Consider the following 21,491-nt stretch of genomic DNA (forward strand, 5'->3'; position numbering starts at 1 on the left):
GAGTGTTTGGCTAAAATAACCTTTCGAATGGCATCGTTATGGCTGCAGCAAAGAGACCAGGTTGCCAGGGGGTGGGAGATATGTTTCTGTTTTATATCATACAATTAAGGTGTGTGTTGCTGATCAGAGGAAAAGGTTGCAATATCCTTTTCAGTGCAAGAGGTAACATTACATTGGTTTGGGTAGACTATACAATTAAGAATTCATTGTTGGCCATTTGTTCTGTATTTTAAAATGTTTTAGATTTTAAAGTTTTGTGATACTTCTGTGATTTTGCTGTGCACCACCTTGATAAATAAAATTAGGGATACTGGGGAAGTGGCTACCATCCCTGTGAGACGAAATAGCCAGATGTGTGGCAGGTGGTGAGAGAGGGGTGATATGATTGTTCACTCCTGCTAGTTTTGATTTGCCTGGTTAGTTACACCATTGGACCACTCTTAATACACGACGGGAGCAGCAGCTGATTTCTTGATTCCCCCACAAAGCTGACTGGAGACTTGAGAATAAACCGCAGGGTTATACAACTGGTTTTTCTTCTGCATGGCTTTGTACACCATTTTATCCAGACAAGAAATCTACAGGCTTGTCCTTCTCAATCCAAGAAAAGCTCCAGAGGCTATGTGCTGCTTGTGGCTTGGCATGGCTACTGATGTCTGAGCAAACATTTGTTTGTGCAGAAGTGCCAAACATAAAATGCTAATGTGGTTCTGTGCACAAGGGACTCTTAAACAAGGAACAGGCTTTCTGATCACATGCTATATGACTGGAAAGGAGTTGAGAAGAATCACTAAGAGTTCTTTCCCGGCATGACTGGCATCCCCTCATGCTTATTAAATCCACTGCATTTTGCGTAGCTTTTCGTGGCAGAATCCCTCCCCCCCCCCCCCGGTTTTGTTTGATGGTTTCCATTTTTTAAGTACAATGTAATACAGTATATGTGAATATTTTAGGACCCACCTTATTCCTGTAATTTAAACTGTTTTAAACAATTTTTAATGGGTAATAAACTGTAATAGTAATATTGTATATTTCCTTAAAATCCTCATATTCTCATAGAAGCACGACAGTAGTTTTCATAGAATCATAATTGGAAGGATCATCTAGTCTAGCCGCCTGCAATGCAGGAATATGCAGCTGTCCCTTACGGGGATTGAACCTGCAACTTGGGCGTTGTCAGCACCACACTCTAACTAACTGAGCTATCAGTTTGTGAAACATAATAGTTTTTTACATTGTTTCTTTCTATGGGTACTGTTTCTGTTGTAGCTACTTACCTTATACATACGTTGGTTGCAAGAACCCAGAAATCTTGACTTGCCTGCGGTTTCTTTGTGCTAGTTCTATTTTCTGTTTCTCTCCCCCTGCTCCCAGCTCACCTTGTAATTAGCTCGGTGTCATTTCTGAGCTCAGGGTACTTTCCTCTTTGCATTTTATGCAAAGTAAGTGCCACTGTGTTTAGTGGGATCTACTTCTGGATAAGTAAGTGTACTTATGAGGGCAGCCTGAGAGAGCTTTGGAAGTTTAAGCCTAGGGGAACTCAGCCGCCAGCACTCTTTTCCTAAGCAATTTTTTTATTATGAAAAGCAGGCAATGAGTAGCTGGCAGCAGCAGAGGTCTTGTACACTTCTTTCTTAAGGCTTGCGTGTTCATAAGTATGCTCAGAAGTGTCCTTTACAAGCCCTCCAGATCACAGTGGCAGCTTTTAATTGTCTTTTGGCCAAGGAGACCTTGGACACTAGAATCTCCATGCATCTGACTGGTGATGGATGCTTCCTGAGCATGCTCAGTCTCATCCAAAATTTGAGAATCTTTGGGTCTGTATGTAATCGGCCCAGGTAAAATTTCAAAACTTGATTTCTGACCCATCTACACTCCTTCTGAAATGATTGCCCCCTAGTCTTAGTTTTTTGAGCGGTCTTTCAAAAAAAATAATCACATAGGAGTACCATTTATTTTATGAATTGTTACACTTCTTTCATGAAAAATGCAGTGAAATAAGATAGAAAACCAGTAATTTAAATTATTTATCATTTCTTAGCTAGAGAAGAATTGCTGTTTGCACCCCGTGGTTGTTGGGTTTTTGCGTTTGTTTTTGCCGTGACATTTTTCTTTTATACTCTGGTTTCTCTTTAGATTGTATAAATCTTTTGCCTTTTTTGACATTTTCTCTCTCTTTCACAATTGTCTAGCTCCTCAGTTGTTGATTTTAGTTATCAAACAAATGTTTAGGTATATAAAGCCCTTTATTCCTAAGATAAAGAGTCTGTTTAAAATCCCTCCATGGGAGAGTGGCTGTCATGTGTTTACAAAGGAAGCCTTGATTTTATCAACCACAGGAGGAGCAGATGTACCATGTGACTATGCATATAAGAAGCCTCAGGGCACACAAAGGCATTAGATTTAAACTGCGGGGAAATATTAGGCCATTTGAGGAACAGTATCCGCTATTGCAATGGTTCCAATATCCTAAAGGCTGGGATTGTATGACTACTTTTAACAACTACCACCTACCCATGTTATATATTGCCCCCCGCCTAAGACCTTTAAACATCATTTAATCTTTCCCTTTTATTGTGTCTCTTTCCACTTCCCATTTTTTCCTAACATGTGTTAGATTATAAATCTCTTGTACACCACTCATAAATTGAGACTTGTGAAATAATTGTGCGGTTTTTATATCATGCTCCTACCTTTTTTATTACTCCTATCCATCCCTTTAGCTATCTGTTAAATACAGCCAAACCGGTTGTCGAACATAATCTGTTCCGGAAGCCCATTCAGCTTCTGAAATGTTCGACAACCGAGGCATTACTTCTGTTTGGCTGCAGGAGCTTCCTGTGCTCAAGCGGAAGCAGTGTTGGACATTCGGCTTCTGAAAAACATTTGAAAACCAGAACACTTCCGTGTTTTCGGCATTCGGGAGCCAAAACATTCCAAAATAGAGCTGTTTAGGAACCAAGGTTTGACTGTACACCATTCTTTGATATCAAACGTTACTTTTAAACTGCAGTATGAAAAACCGCTCAAAAACAATGAACTCTCATTTTTAAATTTGCCTCCACCGAAACACAAAAGAAAACAGTGTTGCCATGATGAACATTTCCAAAGAAATGCTGTGAAAGAGGATGCTAGCCAGTTAAGAGATTTGGGGCAGGCGGGTGGGGGGAGAGACAATGGGAAAGTGGCCATTCTATGTAATGATCACCACTCTGTCTTGCCTTTTTATGTATGTATCCAGTTTGTACTGTCTGTATTCAAGCTGCCTTAATTTCTTTAGTTTATAGAATAATTAAGATTAACAATATAATATTATTGGATTTGAAACTGATTTTATGTATCTAATTGCTGTTTGTTTAACAAAATTTCTATACCATTTGATTCTAAGCAGTTTACAAGAAATATTAAAATTATCGATTAAAACAGCTAAAAACAATTCAAAACATTTTAAAAGAATTAAAATAAACAGTAAAAGATTAAAACATTTCAACTTCTATATGTCTGGATAGACTTGCCTAAACAAATAATGCTTTAAGCAGGCACTGTAGAAAGAGTACAAGAGATGTGTCTGCTTCATGTCAGCCAGGAACAAGATTGTCATTATGATGCCTCTGCCCTGGGCTCCCCTCTGCCCAACAACTTCAGAACAATCCTTGCTGTAGGGCCTGTAGCAGAAAACAAGAAAGGGTAGCCATATCCTCCACCCACCCCCATATTCAGCTGAGACCCCTCTCAAGCAGCTGCCTTCTTCATATACCAGCAGGCAGCAAAACAAATGCAGCAGCAATGGGAGATTCCCACATTTCCCCCCCCCTCCACATTTTCAGAGTTTCTCAGGCAAGCTACCTGCTGACTGTTCCTTGTGGCCAGCAGGCAGCAAAACAAGTGAAAGGTGATTCTCTCATTTCTTCCTCCACCTCGGCACACACATTTTTCTAAGTCTTAGCAAAGGGGATTGCAGGAGACATTCGAGAGGGGGGAGTGCTTAACCCCTTTCCACTACTGTGGATCAGTGGAGGATGTGCAGTTAAACACTTCCTCCCAAATCAGACTACTCGGTAGGCTGCTTTAAACTTTAAAATCCATGGGAAATACACTGAGACCTCAGTCTGGTCCAACACTGCCAACTTCATTTATCTCTATGTGCATGTTAGACTGCTGAATTAAGGACAGTCTTTCCATTTTCTTGAAGTCTTCTAATTTTTCCTGCAACTGGACCATGTACCTTTGATCACTTGCTTCATATATCCAGCTACAGAGAGTACTGGTACACCCTTGTCACACAGGTTAAACAAGTATTCTGCAGTTACGGTTTTGCTTGCCTTTCTCAGAAAACTTTATCTTCCAAAGCCATTGCGTTAAACTAAATTATCAGTTCTGTCCCATATTCATGTGGTATTTATGACCCCACTAGTATGTCTTAATAGATCATCCTTCTGTCTTGGCTTCTCTGATTTTAGCAGTCTGTTCTACTAATGCATCCACTGTGCTTATGTTAATCTTTGGCTATATGAATATACAAGACACAGTACATTCCCTGAAGTACAGCAACCAGAATGAGTTTAATCTCTGCTTCTTTTTTTCTTCTTCTTTTAAGTTGGCTCTGTATGTGCTTTCATTCCTGGAACCCAAGGACCTGCTGCAGGCAGCACAGACATGTCGATACTGGAGAATTCTGGCAGAAGACAATCTTCTGTGGAGAGAGAAGTGCAGAGAGGAGGGTAAATTTCATTAAACTATTAATTCAATCATTAAAGTTGTTGTTTTTTTAAATAAGATTTTTCAACGTCCTTTATGGAAAAACAATTCAACATGTTTTGTACATTGTGCTTGGTCTATGTGGTACGTGCATCTTCAACAGCAATAAAAATCCATATATGTGTAAGTTGCAGGCTAAATTAACTATACTTTGTATAAATTAATTAACTGTAAAGGTTAGGAAGCAGAATTGTTTTAAATCCAATAGAAATAGAGGGTTCAAAAAACTCAGGTGAAGCCTACCAAGTGCAAGCAAAACTTCTATTTGGCAGTTTTTTGTGTTCTTAGCCAATAATCCCTTGAAGGAAAGCAAGAAGTGGTTATTTTAGTGGTTTCTTATCAATTGCACAATCTGGTTAGGTGAGAATTTTCAAAGGTGCCTAAACAAATCAGAAAGCCAGTGTTAATTAAATTCAGTGCCTTTCTATCATATACTTTTGTGAAACTACTTCAAGGCAACTTACAAAAATAAGCTCTTGCTTGTTGTTGTTTTTCCCTGGAGAAAATATAAGTTTAAGAAAGTCTCTCCAGATGTGAAACCTGGCTGTTGTGTTAAAGGCTGACCAAGTGGATGAAACTGGAGCAGCTTTCTTTATACATTAAAAAAAAAAAGTCTTTTGGTACTTATTGCTAGGATTGTGAGATCAAATGGCTACAGAACAAACAGACTCTAAGAGGTGGATGTTTATCCACATGTTCCAGCAACCAGAGTTTCAAGCTAGTAATGAGATGCACCAGAGGGTAAAGATAGAGAGGATAACACAGAACCTATCTTTGTAATATGAATGAATGAAAGAGATCACAGAATCATTGAGCTGGGATATACAAAACCTTTGGCAGAAACAGTGCTTAAAAGCACTTAAGAGACTTTTTAAAAAATAATTAGTGTCAGTGGCATAAAATTCTGAATCCAGGTGCCCAAAGGAAATAATTAAATAAGTAGTAGTTAAGTAGACATAAGCAGCAAGAAACAGTCTGCTGATCTCAAGAAAACAAATCTTAGAACTGTGGAAGGTTTGAAAATGAAACCAGTATATAAGTGATAATCTTTGAATAAAATGGAGTTTTGAGATGTAACAGCTGATATTTAAGAAGAGATGATGGGATTGAATTGGTGAGGATATGTGGATAGATACTCCAGTATAGGCTTTTCAGGTAGATACTTAAAGGGCAATGAATATTGGTGAAAGCAGCTTCTGCCAACTTGGTGCTCAGCAGATATTTTGGACATCCTGTCAGCCCTGCCCATTGGCCATACTGGCTGAGGCTGATGGGAGTTACAGCTTAAAACATCTGGAGGGCACCAGGCTGGGAAAGTCTTGATTAAAGTACAGAACAGATTTGGACAGAGTGTTATCAGCTGGTAAGTAATGTTAGAGTATAGTAAATTTGCTAATAGTTTTATTCTCTTGGAAGGAAGGGTGTGAGAGAAAGGAAACTGATATTTGTTGCCTGTTTCTGATTTTTGGTTTTAATATAGGAATTGATGAACCATTACATATCAAGAGGAGAAAAGTAATAAAACCAGGCTTTATTCATAGTCCATGGAAAAGTGCTTACATCAGACAGCACAGAATTGATACTAACTGGCGGCGAGGAGAACTTAAATCTCCTAAGGTAACCATCTTTGAACAAAGAACACTATATAATGAATTAAGTTGGATTGGGGCTTATTCTTATTTAATAGTAGCCAAATTGTTTGACATTTTTAAAAGACACCAAAACTTTTAAAAAAGAACTTTCAAACTCTTCATGTTTTAGCATTTGTTGCATTTCACCATTATCTTTTGTCATAGCCATAAGTGTTTTAACACATAAAATTGAGTGTGTATTGGGGTGTTGCCTATTCTTAGAACATTAGGTGGCTATATGATCCAGATTCATTGAATGCATGTGCTTACATATCCTATATGACCCCATCCTTTGATATATCCATCATTTGAATCGTATCTCTGCTATGTTATGCAGTCACCAAGAATCGTAGCGTTACAGAGTTGGAAGTGTAATCTAGTCCAACCCGCTACAATGCAGAACCCAAGGTTTGGGTTGTGATTATGGAAACTCAATTGTCAAGGGGAAAGTAAATAGTCTGAAAGGCAGGGGAAACTTGCACAGAACTCACCTGTGTTGGAGTAGTGTACAGGTTTATATTATAATCCAGTGGTCTCCTCAAGCCTTTAGGAGCCCCATAGAAAGTGCAGCACTCTGCACACTGTGACATATTGCACCCTTTTGGGGACCCTGCTATTAAATACATAAGACTCTCACTATTCAGTCCATGCATCACGTATTTCATTATTTGCATTATAAAATGAAGTAATTTTCCAACATACACAATCTAATACCTGATTTGATGAAAGGTTTTGTGTCTTCTTTCATATTGTACAAAGAGTTCAACTCCTTCCTCCAATCAAACTAAGTGCCAAGGCATTAACATGACTTATTACAATTTAGTTTGTGCTAACAAACTTAGGTGGGGCTATATATTAATACTTATCCAATAGTATTATGGTTAGTCATGGTTTTGTGAAACTTTTTTTAATGCCTTAGAGATTAGAGATTCTAACCATGAGAATATTTAACTAAGGCAGATTAAAAATGCAGCATCTATCATTGTTTGGAAACCGCAGGAGATTGCTGCAAGCATGTTCTAGGAAGAAGAAAGGACTACAACTGGTGCCTTACTGCTTCCCAGAAATGATATGGACTGTCCAGAGCATATCATTCACCAGCCTGTATGAATCAAATAATAACTATCAAATACTAGCAAGCCTTTTGATATGTAAATGATTGCTACAGGGATTGTGCTTTTGGCCTTTTCAGTAGTAGGAGATGATGTTAAGGTGGATGTTAAGGTGTTAAGAGTCGGTAGCTACTTGTCCATGCAAGTAAGTAAGTAAGTAAGTAAGTGCTAATCTGCATGGTTGCAACAGACAAAAAAAAAGTAAAATTGTTTGTTAGCAAGAAAGATTGCAGCATTAAGAAGAGAAATCTAGTTTGTTCCTGTTGGTAAACTAGCTTTATGCGTAGAAAGCAGTAACAACACAAAATTATAAGAATCCAACCTGTATTTTCTATACATGAGTAGTAGTGAAGTATATGTAAATTCTTCTATATTGTCAGGTGCTCAAAGGTCATGATGATCATGTGATCACTTGTCTACAGTTCTGTGGCAACCGAATAGTGAGTGGCTCTGATGATAATACATTAAAGGTTTGGTCGGCAGTTACAGGAAAGGTAAGCCAAATTGTTAATTGTGTTCTAATCAAATTCATCCTAAATATGTTGACAGAATTTTTCCTGATCAGACATACATTAGCTGCATGCTACTTCCTCTCCCATTCTGAAACTGAATTATGGTTTGTTTTAAACTAGAGATCCCAGTTAATGTCTGAGCTGGGCCACTGAGTGTTAACTCAAACTGGCTAGTAATTCTTGAATTCTGTTACTCAGACTTCATCAGAAAAGCACAAGAAAAGCTTTAAAGTATATGGGCCAGGTCAACTAAAAGCTGTTCTTTCACCAGTGCAAGAGATTGGAGGGTTTCTTTTGGGTGGTTGAGAAATGCTACAGAATTTACTGTTTCAGCACTGCATGAACTCTACTGCACATGTTTGCAGAACAGCAACATAGATTCTCTTCCTTTGGCTCCCAGTTTACTGGATCCAACTTATAATTATTATATGTCAGGATATTTTTGTAGTATTCTTACATTTATTTACCTTTTAAACTATGATAGTTTCAAATGCACTTTGTCCTATTGAAAATGTTATTTGATTTTTTCATAAAAACTTGTATTTTTATAAGTTACTTTGTGTGTTCTACCAGAGTCACAACTCATAAACCATTAGAAATAAATGGTAGTTCTTTGACAGTAATTTTGCTATGGAATTATTTGCCACATGTTTTCCAGTAAATATCAATATATGTTTATCATTTCTGTGTCTGATGTATATTTTACCAACATGTATCATGTTTCTAAATGTTTCTCTGTCTGTCTTGTATTCTTTTATATGAATCCAATGTTACCAATGGTAATTTGTTAGCAATCCTCTATCTAAGCTTGTTTTCTCATATTCCAAATGGCAGATAGAGCGACTTCAGTAACAAATGTAAGACTTTTGTTAAACACTGGCATTGAATTAGACTTAAAGCTTGAAAGTCATTCAGTAGAATTCACTGAGAACAGATGTCACAAATAATGGCTGTCCTTGATAGTCAACCAAATTGTGGTTTCCAGAACCCCACTTTCCCCTTCACTACGATCCAGTTAATGTCTACAGTGTCCAATGGGACGAACTCCCATTGGAGTCAAAGCACAGTGCTGCTGTGTAGGCTTCAACAGCAGATGCTACCTATTACTGGTATACTTACTGGAAGTTAATACATCTAGGATTAGGATTAGGCTGCTGGTCTCTGATCTTTATCTGTACTTCTGCTTGAAGTCAGGGGCAGTGCCCATCTTTCCTCCCCACAGTCCATGCTTGGAGTTGCACTACAGAGGACTTTAGAAGCTCAGTACAGTTGCCATGGTTATCCCTCTACAACTTCAAAGTTGTGGCTTACAATCCAGTTGAAGTTGGGAAGGAGGGTTGGGGACTGACTGTGCTTTTTCCTGCTTTTTCCATTCACTAAAATCCTGACATGAAAGGTATTGCCTCATGTAAAATTTACAAATCCAGATAGGACTTACATTTTTCAGTGTGGGAATGGGGGAAAGTGAGACACTCCCCCCTCCCATTTATAAAGGCAATGCTGCTGCATTTGAATTATGATATAATCACTTGCCTGCCAGTGTAGTAGCTTCGTAACAAATTATAGCACATCACTGTGTGAAATATGTATGAAGAGTTGGGTAAATTCATCTATCTTTTGTCATCTGTCCTCTTTGTCTAAATGGTAACCATGACAAATGCTTGCTTTCAGTGTCTAAGAACACTTGTTGGACATACAGGTGGAGTTTGGTCATCACAAATGAGGGACAATATAATCATCAGTGGATCTACAGACCGAACCCTTAAAGTGTGGAATGCAGAGACCGGAGAGTGTATACATACATTATATGGGCATACCTCAACTGTGCGTTGCATGCACCTGCATGAAAAAAGGTAACTGTTTATCAACAATTCTAATTTGATTACTTCTTCAGCTTTCCTGTACTTTACATTAAATCAAGCTTAATTAAGTTTCAGTTGGAACAGACAACTCAATCAATGAAACTTATATAAGCTTCAAAAAATTAATTGCAAAAATTAATATTTTAATATAAATCTATTCATACAATCTGAAATAAATAATGAATAAATAAATAAATAAATAATCCTTACATTTGTAATGAGTTTTTATGCACAAATGTAGAGGAAAAAACCACCAATCACATAGAAAACTTTGCAAAGGAGAAAAGGGGGAGAAGACCTGAAAAGTGTAGGAATAGAACTACAAGGTGGATATTTAATCATGTAATCAGATAATTGTTTTCTACTAATAGCCTCTTTTCTTATATAGCCATCCTACTTGTTAGCGTGGTAAAATCACCTCACTTTAATTGACAAAAGGAAAGGCTCTTTCTTTCTCTGCTTGTTTAAACATTACTTTAAGTTTTTGCTCAATTTAATAATTGCCTTTTTAACACTGAATTTCTTGCATCAAAAGTAGACAGAGCTGTAGCTTCTAAGTCCAGGTCTTAAAACAGAAATAGAGCAAAACTTTTAAGCGGAAAAGGGGAGAACTAAAGATAACTTCCAGATGCAATTTTGCTTTAAAAAGAATAATAAAATATCAATTTGCAAACCCATTATTAAAAGATACGTGACACATGCTTATAGTTTTGAACTGGGGTAGTTCATGAACCTGTAATCTTCATAGGCTGATTATTCTGTACCAGTTAAGGAGAAGTGCTAAAGGGGAAAGACATCTTTAAAGTCCGGGTCCACATTAGTAGGTAATGTTGCTTCAAGGACATTAGCAGGTGTACTTCATTTCTAACATTCTCAGATGGTAAACATAGGTTCGTTGACCCAAAGCTACTAACAGCTTGCTGCTTCTGAGGATAAGGCTGTCAAATATGTTATGAGAAGTGGCATTAGAAAACCAAGCTTGCTTACATTTTTCAGTCTTAAAATCTGGTGCCAAGATTTCAGAAGCAATGGTTGTAGCCACTGTGTCTGTCAATAAGAATGGGTTAATTACCTGCTTTTATACATAGAACTTATTTAGGTAGCCGTCTGAACTAAATACAATTAAAATGGCCACATAAAACTAAATGCAGCTTTTGTTTTTCTTTTTCCCCCCCTCCTAGAGTTGTCAGTGGGTCTCGAGATGCTACCCTGAGAGTTTGGGACATAGAGACAGGCCAGTGTTTACATGTTCTGATGGGTCACGTAGCTGCAGTCCGGTGTGTACAATATGATGGCAGGAGGGTTGTTAGTGGAGCATATGATTTCATGGTCAAAGTATGGGATCCAGAAACTGAAACCTGTCTACACACCTTGCAAGGGCATACTAATAGAGTCTATTCATTACAGGTAAGCATACTGCATCTGGTGCTATAAGTGTCCTTCAGTTTTCCACTAATAGTTATGGACGCCGAATGGAATATTTGCTGAGTAGCCAGCAAATAATAAAAGTGAACCATGTTCTATGCATCCTTGGTTTCCTTTCTCTTCCGTCCTTTGTCTCTCTAGTCCTCTTAATTACATTATAAGCTTTAAATAAAGAGAGCTTGACAACGTGTTCCTACAATGCTGTGAGAGCAACTTTGGTAGCGTTCTTCGCTTGCATTGTAGGAAAGGTCAACTGTATCCACATTTATCTTACATTTCATTCATTTAAAACCTGTCTGTCTTCCCAGAAGGGAGCACTTGCAGTCATACAAACCACAGTCCAAAATTATCCATTACCAAACTCTACAACAAAACCACACTCTGGTTTTGTTTTAATGATGGTTCTGTTTACTTTTAATTTTGGTAGTTATTGCTGTTTTTAATGTTTAATATTACTTTGGGGTAGAAAGGCAATTTACAAAATATTTTTAATAATTAAAATAGAACACAGATTCAGGATTAACCAAATAAGAAGTTTTAATATACTTCCTTAAAGGCCATTGGGAAAAAACCATACAGGCAGCAAAGGGGACAGTATTCCATAGGTAAGGGAGGTTTCATTGCCAAAATGATTCTGCCCCTTGTAGAGGTCAGTCTCACTGAGCATGGCGCCACCATATTATCATAATGCATTGCGAGATATACTCTGGATGGCACCTTGGGCCCTAACCATTTATGCATTTAACCATTTAGGTTAGTACCAGCACCTTCAATTCAGCTCAAATAAATGGCATATGGTCCATGCAACTAATATTGGTTATTAACTGAGTTGGGGAGAAGGTTAGATTTGATCCACTGTTAGCATGGTGTTTCCAGATAGCAGAACCAGTAAACCAGAGAACATTTTTATCTGCTAATTCATCTTTAGAATATTCTGGTGCTTGACTTTGTAGAACATCCTCTAAAGAGAGTGATGATAAATGTCAATGAAGGAAGGAATAGAAATCTATTAATGACCTGTATTTAAGTTGACCAAATAGCTGTCTTTGTCATTTTAGCTTGTTATGGTGTGGTATAAAAGAGTGAATTCAGGTATTATTAGAGCCAGGATGTGGAAAATATAAAGAGCTATTTTTGTTGGTATAGTGCAGTGTTGCACCAACCATGAAAAGTTTTCTCCAAATAAATTGTGCTGCTGGCATTTAAATAAACTGGAGTCCAATACTTCTAGTGAAACCTATGCACAAAGCATTGAAATAGTTCATTTGGTAATTATAAAAAGTTGAGTTATAGGAGTTTTATGTTAATTGTTTTCCTTGCCGCACACACATGCTTAAAATAAAATTTCTGCTAAAATGTTTAATGTATGTATAACATCATTAATTTGCATGATATGTTCTAATTGAATCTTTTGGGTCATAGTTATTTCAGTTTAAAATAGATTAAGGTGTGCCATGTATAAGATGGAGACAGGACAAAAAGGGAAGTCTAAATTTACAGTGTTTCCCTTTTCTCTGATTCTGATGTGTCGGGGAGAGTGAGACTTGGTGAATCACTTGTGAGGTTGCATTGTTGAGGCTTTTTAAATGAACTGTGTCAAATTGTGCAGTTTTTCTTTTCCTTAGACATGGATGCTGCATTGGTTCAATGAACAATTGGTTCCTTGAGAGTCAATGCGGTTTAGTGGCTAAATTGGGCTGTGAAATTTATCCTGGAAGATCTGGGTTACAGCCCACACTTAAGCATAAAACTCACTTGTTGTAAGGATAAAATGAAAGGGGGTAGGGAATAAGAGCACGTGTACAGTTTTACTCCTTAAAAGAAACGTGGGATAAAAATGTAATATATGAAAAATTAAACAAATGGAGTCCATCTGTTAATTAACTTGGTGTTACTAAAACAGAGTTAAAGTAGCATCCAGTATTCTAAATGGACCGTATTAAATTAGGATAATGGAAAATTCAATGAAAATATTTCAAAAATGGATTGTAAGTGGTTTTGATGATTGCAGGCCAAAAACTTATTTATAAAACTGTAAAAAAAATTAACACAATTTAAAAGATAAATAGAATAAAGCTTAATTGATACAGATAAGTTCATTTCATCTGCTAAATTGCTTGGTCATGTCTTTCATCACTCTTTAATTTCAGAGGTGGTCTTTTAGCTTGCCCACTGGTACTGTAGCACTGTATGGACTGAAAAAGCTTAAGCAGAAGAATAAACAGCAATTCTTAGATATGCTAGAACTCCTGGACTAGACTTACATGCACATTATATATAATGAGTAAATAGTCCTGTAGGCCCTCCATAAGTACAAGATGAGTTTCACTCATGTGCGGAATGAGTTTTACCCCTCTTTGCTACTGCCTTGGGGAAATAGAGTTTATTTGAATACTGTAGTCTGACTGCTTTAAGTTACTTTGCTACATATGAAAACCTCTGCATTTACAGATGTACCACTTTAATCATGTGATGCATATAACAACCTTCAAATTATAATTATAATTTACAAAAGCCCATCCTTTCATCATTGGTAGTGTAAGAATAAATGAAAACATCATCTGGCATTAATTTAATTTTGGATCTAAAGGCTGCAAAGGCCTGCCTTCTCATAGAGGAAGGAAACTTTTAGGTTCTTCTCTTGAGTTTGACGAGGATATTTCTCATTGCCAATAAATTTGCTTTTTGATATAACTTCACTTTAATTGCTTCTTTGAGAGGATTGAATGGAGGACAGAAATAAGTAGCCATTTAATTAAAGCTTTGATTACTAGATGAGAGCACCATATTTAATTGTTCCATCTGTTCGATGGTTATTAATGTAAAATATTTCCTATTAAGGTAATAAGCATGATATTAGAAATATTAATATTTCATCATTTTAAGATGTATTGACATTTTAACTCATCACTGTATGCTTCGATTCCTTGTGGTTCTCAGCAGTCTGTATTTTGGGGTGAATGCCAGATTTTTAAGGATTCTTTTTTGGGGGAGTGGGGGCTGTTCCTGCTGTTGCTGTATGCCTTTCAATCTTAATTTGTTATTAGGCAAGGACAAGATATATTTGGTTGATCAAGCTATATATTTAAACCAATCAAAGCTTGCATCTGTATTAAAATAATTTTTTTAATACACATCATTAACAGGTAATATTAAAATAATATACAAGGATGCAGTGAAACATTGCTCTAGATTAGCCTTTTTCTCTTTGAAAGTGAAGTGGGACATATTACAGATCATCTTTGTGATTTAGGGAAACCCTTGTGTATCTGTAAGTAAGGTTCCGGCTAGTTTGGCCATAGTCACTTGTTCCAGATACATGTGGAGTAGTTCCTTGTGCAGTTTGAGTTACAGTGTAGCATATATTTGGATATCAAGAAATTAAACCAGAGAAGCTGGGTTTAGGCAGCAGTGAGCAATCTGAAATGATCTTACTGTTTCTGAAAGTATATCAGAAATGCTTATCCCCAAAAAGTTTTTGATTTGAGTTTCTACTGAAATGAGGCTGCATTTTCATGTTGTATTTTAATCTTGTTTTTAAGTTTATTTTAATTAATTGTTTTTATACCTGGTGTTAGCTACCCTGAGCCCGGTTTTGTCTGGGGAGGGCGGGGTATAAATAAAATTTATTATTATTTTTTTTATTATTATATTCTGTACATATCTAGCTATGCATGGGACTGCAGAAGTAAACATAATCAGTGTTTACAGATTTTTTTAAACAATAAAAATATATTAATTTAGTTCACATTTCCCCCCTTAGTTTGATGGTATCCACGTGGTGAGTGGGTCTCTTGACACTTCAATCAGAGTTTGGGATGTAGAGACCGGAAACTGCATTCACACATTAACAGGCCACCAGTCGTTAACAAGTGGGATGGAACTCAAGGACAACATTCTTGTCTCTGGGAATGCAGATTCTACAGTCAAAATCTGGGATATCAAAACAGGACAGTGTTTACAAACGTTGCAAGGTAAGCTTCTCAGGGTCTTATGGAACTAAATGTAAAATTCTCACAGGACAGCGCAGTATTAACGACTCTACAAATGTGGTTATAAATTGAACACATGCTTAAGATCTGAATACAACAAAGAGGATAGGCTCATCTGCTGGTGGGAAATGAATATGGGGGAAAATACTCACTTTTGCATTTTCTATCTCTGTTTCTCCTGTTCTCTCTTGATATCGTTGAATGAGTTGTTCTGTTGTAATAGTTTCTTTTCGTTGGCAAGAAAAGTATAATAAATGACAGTCAGATATGCTATAATAGCAAAGAGGAAGGAACTAGTTTTTCCTAAGCAATTAAATACTTAGCCATTGAGAGAGAGGTCATAGGAATTTTGACACCCGTAAGCATCCTGTCTGAATTTATAATTGCCCATCTATGGCAGTGAAGCATTCTGGAGTGCTTTCTGCCCAAACCCCAAGTTGCCACCCAAAAAGTAGAAAAGATACTTTGACTCTGCAGTGGGTCACTTTGACTCCACCCCTCCCTCGGTTCTTTCCAAATATGGTTTTCCTACAGAATTAGTTTCTGACCAGGATATTATGCCCTGGGCTTTCAAATGACACCTTGCAGGAGCAGAATGTCTGCGTGTCTTGGAACCTTTCTCTGGAAAAAGACCAACTGGCCATGTTGCGTAATTAAAACTGAAGTATTCTACAGGATAAAATTAACACTAGAGAAGTGCTTCAGTTGTACATTTAGCCAAGCTGTGTTCTAAATGAGTACCTAGTACTTTGAAGAAAAGAAAGGATCATAAATTTTAACAAATAAAATAAAGCAAGAAAAAGAAAGCTCCAGAATCAGACATATTCTCCCTCTTTGTCCTTGGGCATCATATTTCTATGAACTGACTGTCGGTGGTTATGCACTGATCTAGTAGAAATATTTATTGCTGAAGAAAACAGTCTGAGACAGTTGAAAATTTGTTCAGGTTATTTAATCTAATTTATTTACTCTAATAAACCACATTAATCTGAAAAAATGCAGTCATTAAAACAGCAACTCATTATTTTCATTCGGAAGTTATTGAGACATTCTAGTGGCTGGAGGTTAATTGGAAAGGCAGACAGTACATGAGAACACGCTGCCTATTCATATAAATCAAAAAGAATGATTTCAGAGTACGTGTGGCATTTAAAAAGGTGAAGTGTGGGGGAGGGAAAGAAAAATGTTAGTGTTTCTTTTGTTTATTGCGTGGACATATATGCATAGATATGTAGGCATATTCTTTTCAAAACAAGTCTTTAAAAATAAGAGTCTGGTTTTTTTAAACATACTATCAGATTTGAAGTATGGTCTTTACAGGCTTTTATCCATAAGTTATTATGGAAAGTCCATCATGCAGTTAAGCCAAATACGCTGCTTATTATTCTCAGATTGGAACCTTTCGTTAAAGTTTGGTTATTTATGTAGGTTGATGAGAAAATGTCATTAAGAAGGCAGTCTTGCAAATAAAAATCAAGAACGCACCACACACTGCTCTATTCTCCTCTCTGCTACATGAAAGAATGACTCACACAACTGCCACAGGGATGCATTGTTTTCCCCTAGTTAGAAAAGCACTATGGATGGATTTCAGATGGCAAAAGATGAGCAGCCTTCCCCATAGACACCTCCTTCTACAGCCTGCATAGCTTTGCAAGGTCATCTTCAGATAAGATGGACAAGCACTGCCAGCCTGCTTTAAACAAGCCATTCTAGGATGACTCTCAGTTTCTGTGCTCTCTTTCTTCTTGCCCAAGAAAGAGAAATCATGGTCACTGCCGCCATATATCATGCTTTTTCCTCAGGTCTGTAAAGTACAGCACTATGACAGCTGTTAATTTCATATTGGTTTCTCCTTTTCTCTCGGCAAGGTGTTTTTAAGCCAGGAGTACTTCTTCAGTTGCATCATTGGCTACTGGCAAATTTTGCTCTACTTTCTGTTTTTGATTTATTGAACAGATTACACACTAGCCTCTGTCTGACATGTTTCCTGTCTTCAATTGCTTTAGGTCCCAACAAGCATCAAAGTGCTGTGACCTGTTTACAGTTCAACAAGAACTTTGTAATTACCAGCTCAGATGATGGGACTGTAAAACTATGGGACTTAAAAACGGGTGAATTTATCCGAAATCTGGTTACATTGGAAAGCGGAGGCAGTGGAGGTGTGGTATGGCGGATCAGAGCCTCTAACACGAAGCTAGTTTGTGCAGTTGGAAGCCGGAACGGGACTGAGGAAACCAAGCTGCTGGTATTGGACTTTGATGTGGATATAAAGTGAAGCTTGAAAAGATTATTTTGTCCAGAAATGCAAATAATGTTCTATCCTCCCTCCCTCCCTCTGCAAAAAGGAAAAAAATAAAATCCCTTGTCCTTGGTGGTGCAGGATGTTGGCTTGGGGCAACAGATCCTAAAGACCTACAGACTACGAAGGAGAAGACACAAAGTTGACGAACTGTAACTGACAAGAGAGGCATTTGCTGTCTCATCACATCGAAAGCTTCACTTTTGAATGGGGGCAGCTTTGCAAAATATGACTTTCCAAATCAAGCCAGGTGCAATTATTTCTTTTGTGTGTTCCTCTCCGTGCTCGTTGAGCATGGTGGAAACTTAAAAAGTTGTTACGATTCTTGTTAACCCTGTCCTTTTACCACGGAAATCTAGAAAGGAGCTTCATACCTCCATTATTAGTTACTGATTGTCTTTCAAAGAAGAGAGCATCTGTGACAGCAAAGAGTCCTTTCCATGTGTGGAAAAGCTAAAATCTTACTGTGAATTGTTTTTGTACAGTTTTACAGCTTTTTTATGTTAATTTTGCCAACCATTGCCAATGTCAATCACAGTATTAGCCTCTGTTGATCTTATTAACTGTTGCTTCCATCTATGCTCTTCAATGCATAAGTTGCTCTGAGGTGGCAAGTTGTCCAGAATTTGGAGATTCCTCAGATGGTTTTAATACATGATGCTGGTGCTAGAAGTAGGTCTTCAACTCTGGGATTGTTGTCCCACCCCTGTACTGTATTCCCAGTGGCCAAACTTATTTATGCTGCTAAATGAAAGGAAAAAAAGCAAATTATTTTTATTTTTTTTCTGCTGTGACGTTTTAGTCCCAGACTGAATTCCAAATTTGCTCTAGTTTGGTTACGGAAAAATAAAAAAAAAGACTTTTTGCCACTGAAACTTGAGCCAACTGTGCCTCTAAGAGGCTGAGAGTGGAAGAGTTTCAGACAATTTAGAGTGAAGTTTGCTTGCAAGTAAAGAATTGAGAGTGCGTGCAAAGCTTTTTCTTTTCTTTTTTTTCTTTTCTTTTTTTTTCTGGGCAAAAATTAAAACACATTCCTTGGAACAAAGCTCTTGCGGCCTGTTCTGTGGGGAAACGTTTCTTTGTGAGGGCTGTGGTGAATGGAATAAACAGACATAATGAAACTGACAAGATGTTTTTTTAAAAAAGAAACATACCACAATGAAAATAAATTGCTGGTCAGTCTTAGTGTTTTACAGAATTTGAGAAGAATGACTGTTACAGTTTTATGGTGGTGAGGAACTGACAAGCAAAAGCGATTTGGTTTTTGTGGTAAAGTTGTCACATGAAAAAAAAAATGCAATTATCAATTGGTTTGCCTCATTCTCCAAGAGCCACAACTCAAGCTGAACTGTGAAAGTGGTTTAACACTGTATCCTAGGCGATCTTGTTTCCCCTCCCCCCTCCTTTTTGGTTTATTTATAGTCTGATTTTTTTTTTTAAATCAGATTTCAGTTTGTTAATTTTAGTTATGTAACAACCTGACAGGATGGAGGAAAACAACCTTTAAAGGGATTGTGTCTATGATTTGATTCACTTAGATATTTTATTTTCTTATAACTTAAGTGCAATAAAATGTGTTTTTTCATGTTAATATGTCTTCCTTTCAATAAATATCGTCATTTAGGTTTGGATCAAGCATAGGATTTGGCAGACACATAGATTCTTAAAACAATCATAGTTTAATTTTACTGAAAGGTCTTTAACAAGCTGTTTTTCACAATCAATTTTAAAGAAACTTCTTAAAATTTAAGAATCTGTGAGGAAAACTGTCTCAAGAGCAACTATTCTTTCTCCTTTTCTGAGGGTTGTTGCCTTGCTTAATGAACCTTACTGGATTTCACATGGGGGTAATATCCAAAGATTTTATTCTGGAGCATGCTGGTAAAATAGAAGCAAAACAAATGCAATTTGCACTGTATACAAACATGTTTCTTGAAGTTCTAACAGTTTCCTCTGAAAGAATTTTGAGATGGAGAACAGAGTATTAGAATTCATTCTTAATCTTGCTATGTATTTTGATTGACGGAAAGACATAAATTTGTCATTTTCCCAAATCATGTCCCTATGGGAGCAGGAAAGGCCCCTACGGAAAGCTGAGAGAGAAAGAAGGTAGCAATAGACTGTGTAAGAAGGATCTGCAAATGAAAACGGCTACAAAACAACCTGAGCAGAGTGCCTTTGTGGCAGCGGCAGCAGCAGTTATAACCACATCTCAGACCTATTTACAGGCAAGTCAGAGGGCCTGCGCAGGATGAGGAGAGGGGAGATTGTTCCATTGGGCCAGTACAAATGTTTGTGCTGATGGAATGCTCTTCTTAGTGCTACGTTGAATTCCACCCAGCATATTTTATGTCCCGCCTTTGTGGTAATACTAAAAATCTTGGTTGTGCTCTGCCTCCTTTTCCTTCTTCAATTTTGTCTTTGATTAAACGGAAATTCAAATTTGGTGAATGGAAGGGACAGATCCCAAGAATGTGCAAGCTTCCATTGGACACTTACGGGAAACATTCGAAATATAAAGGTGTTGCCTCCCAGTGGCAGAGGAAGGTGGGTGCAGGCTGCCCCAGGTGTCACCACTGAGGGGGGTGACAAAATGCCAGGCGGCACTCACCGCAGGGCCTGCAGCGCGCCCAACCCACGGCTTGCGCGCACACAGACTCCGTGCTGCCCAAATGGTCCTCCCGCTGCCTCCCCCCCCCCCCAGCTGTAGGGCCACTGAGTGGGAGGAGGCAGGCAGACTCCGGAGGCCCCACAGTGCACCCCGCCCCTATGGGTGACTTGCCTCGTCCCTGGGCACACTGCCCCATGCGCCCGAGCAGCTTCCTCCGCCATGGCTGCCACCACTATTTAAAAGCCCTGTCTCAAATTCTTACATTTGTCTACCAGTCTGTTTCAAGGTAACTAATACACATTCCGCATAAAGACAGAGAAAGGTCTGCTTGGTGAAGAAGGGATCAGGTGGTTCTTCAGCAGAGCCCATGCTATGCAGACAACAGATACAAGAGCTGATCCCTGCTGTCCATTTTTTCCCATGGATCTTTCATAGCAGGACTAGGAAAGACCACAGCCCAAGATTCTTGTGAGCTGCTGCCTGTTGCTAGTGTTAACAGGCAGCCTGTTAGTAGGCAGACTTGAGTCATTGTGTGTTTCTACCAATATAAGGCAGCTTTGTATGCAGTTATACACAGTCCTAGCTTCACTTTAACAAAATATTTTTAAGATGACGCCTCCTGCTCACCCAGCCATTACTTTCAAATACTGCTTTATGTATTCATACTTTTGTCCAATTTTCCTGTGGCATGTATATGTTCTTCTAAACCTTAAGTGAGCTACATGCCACCATCAAATATGAAGGTGCCATACAACCAGTGGCTATTTAATAGCTATTGTTTAGATAAGGATTGGGGTGGGGAAGAAAGTCAGAGTTGCACAACATCTGGAGGTTCTCAAGTTCCCCATCCCTGGACACTAGATGCAAGAAGCACTATAAATATTTGCTCAACTAGAGGACCACCCAGCCTTTTCCCTGTCTTCCAAAAGATACAGGTATCAGTATTCTTTAACAGAAAGCATGTTTTCCAGAAAAGTGTGTCTAGCTGCTGCATGAGGTCTGATTTTATTGCTGTGGGTGAGGTGGAGGTTGTTTTCCCATACTTATGTTTCCATGGAAGCCACCCCATGGTGTAAAATACAACAGAACCTCTAATACAGACCCTGCTTCTGCAAGGCTTGTTTAAAAGACTTTTAGCTTAGCTTCATTGCCACCCTGGCTAGGGCATGTATGGAAAATGATCTCCCACTAAGCACGGCATCTATGCAGTCAAAATGTCTACTTCTGCAGAAAGAAGCTAGACATCTTCAAGATAATTTCAATTATGCTTTGACTTTCTTTCCAGC

The 21,491-nt window shown here is 37.9% G+C and overlaps 1 protein-coding gene across 4 annotated transcripts in view; it reads left to right on the forward strand.

The window, feature by feature from the left end:
• Positions 1-19,185, forward strand: part of FBXW7 (F-box and WD repeat domain containing 7) — a 122,485-nt gene extending 103,300 nt beyond the window's left edge. For all 4 annotated transcript variants that reach the window (XM_083631172.1, XM_083631173.1, XM_083631175.1 and 1 more), the window contains 7 exons: positions 4,598-4,721; positions 6,239-6,375; positions 7,882-7,995; positions 9,685-9,866; positions 11,057-11,282; positions 15,064-15,274; positions 17,302-19,185. In XM_083631172.1, coding sequence (XP_083487298.1) covers positions 4,598-4,721; positions 6,239-6,375; positions 7,882-7,995; positions 9,685-9,866; positions 11,057-11,282; positions 15,064-15,274; positions 17,302-17,570 — 1,263 coding nt within the window. In that variant the 3' untranslated portion in view covers positions 17,571-19,185. The remainder of the gene's footprint in view (positions 1-4,597; positions 4,722-6,238; positions 6,376-7,881; positions 7,996-9,684; positions 9,867-11,056; positions 11,283-15,063; positions 15,275-17,301) is intronic.
• Positions 19,186-21,491: the final 2,306 nt, after the last annotated feature.

This window comes from Podarcis filfolensis, assembly GCF_964270895.1.
Source record: "Podarcis filfolensis genome assembly, chromosome: 9".
NCBI lineage: Eukaryota > Metazoa > Chordata > Lepidosauria > Squamata > Lacertidae > Podarcis > Podarcis filfolensis.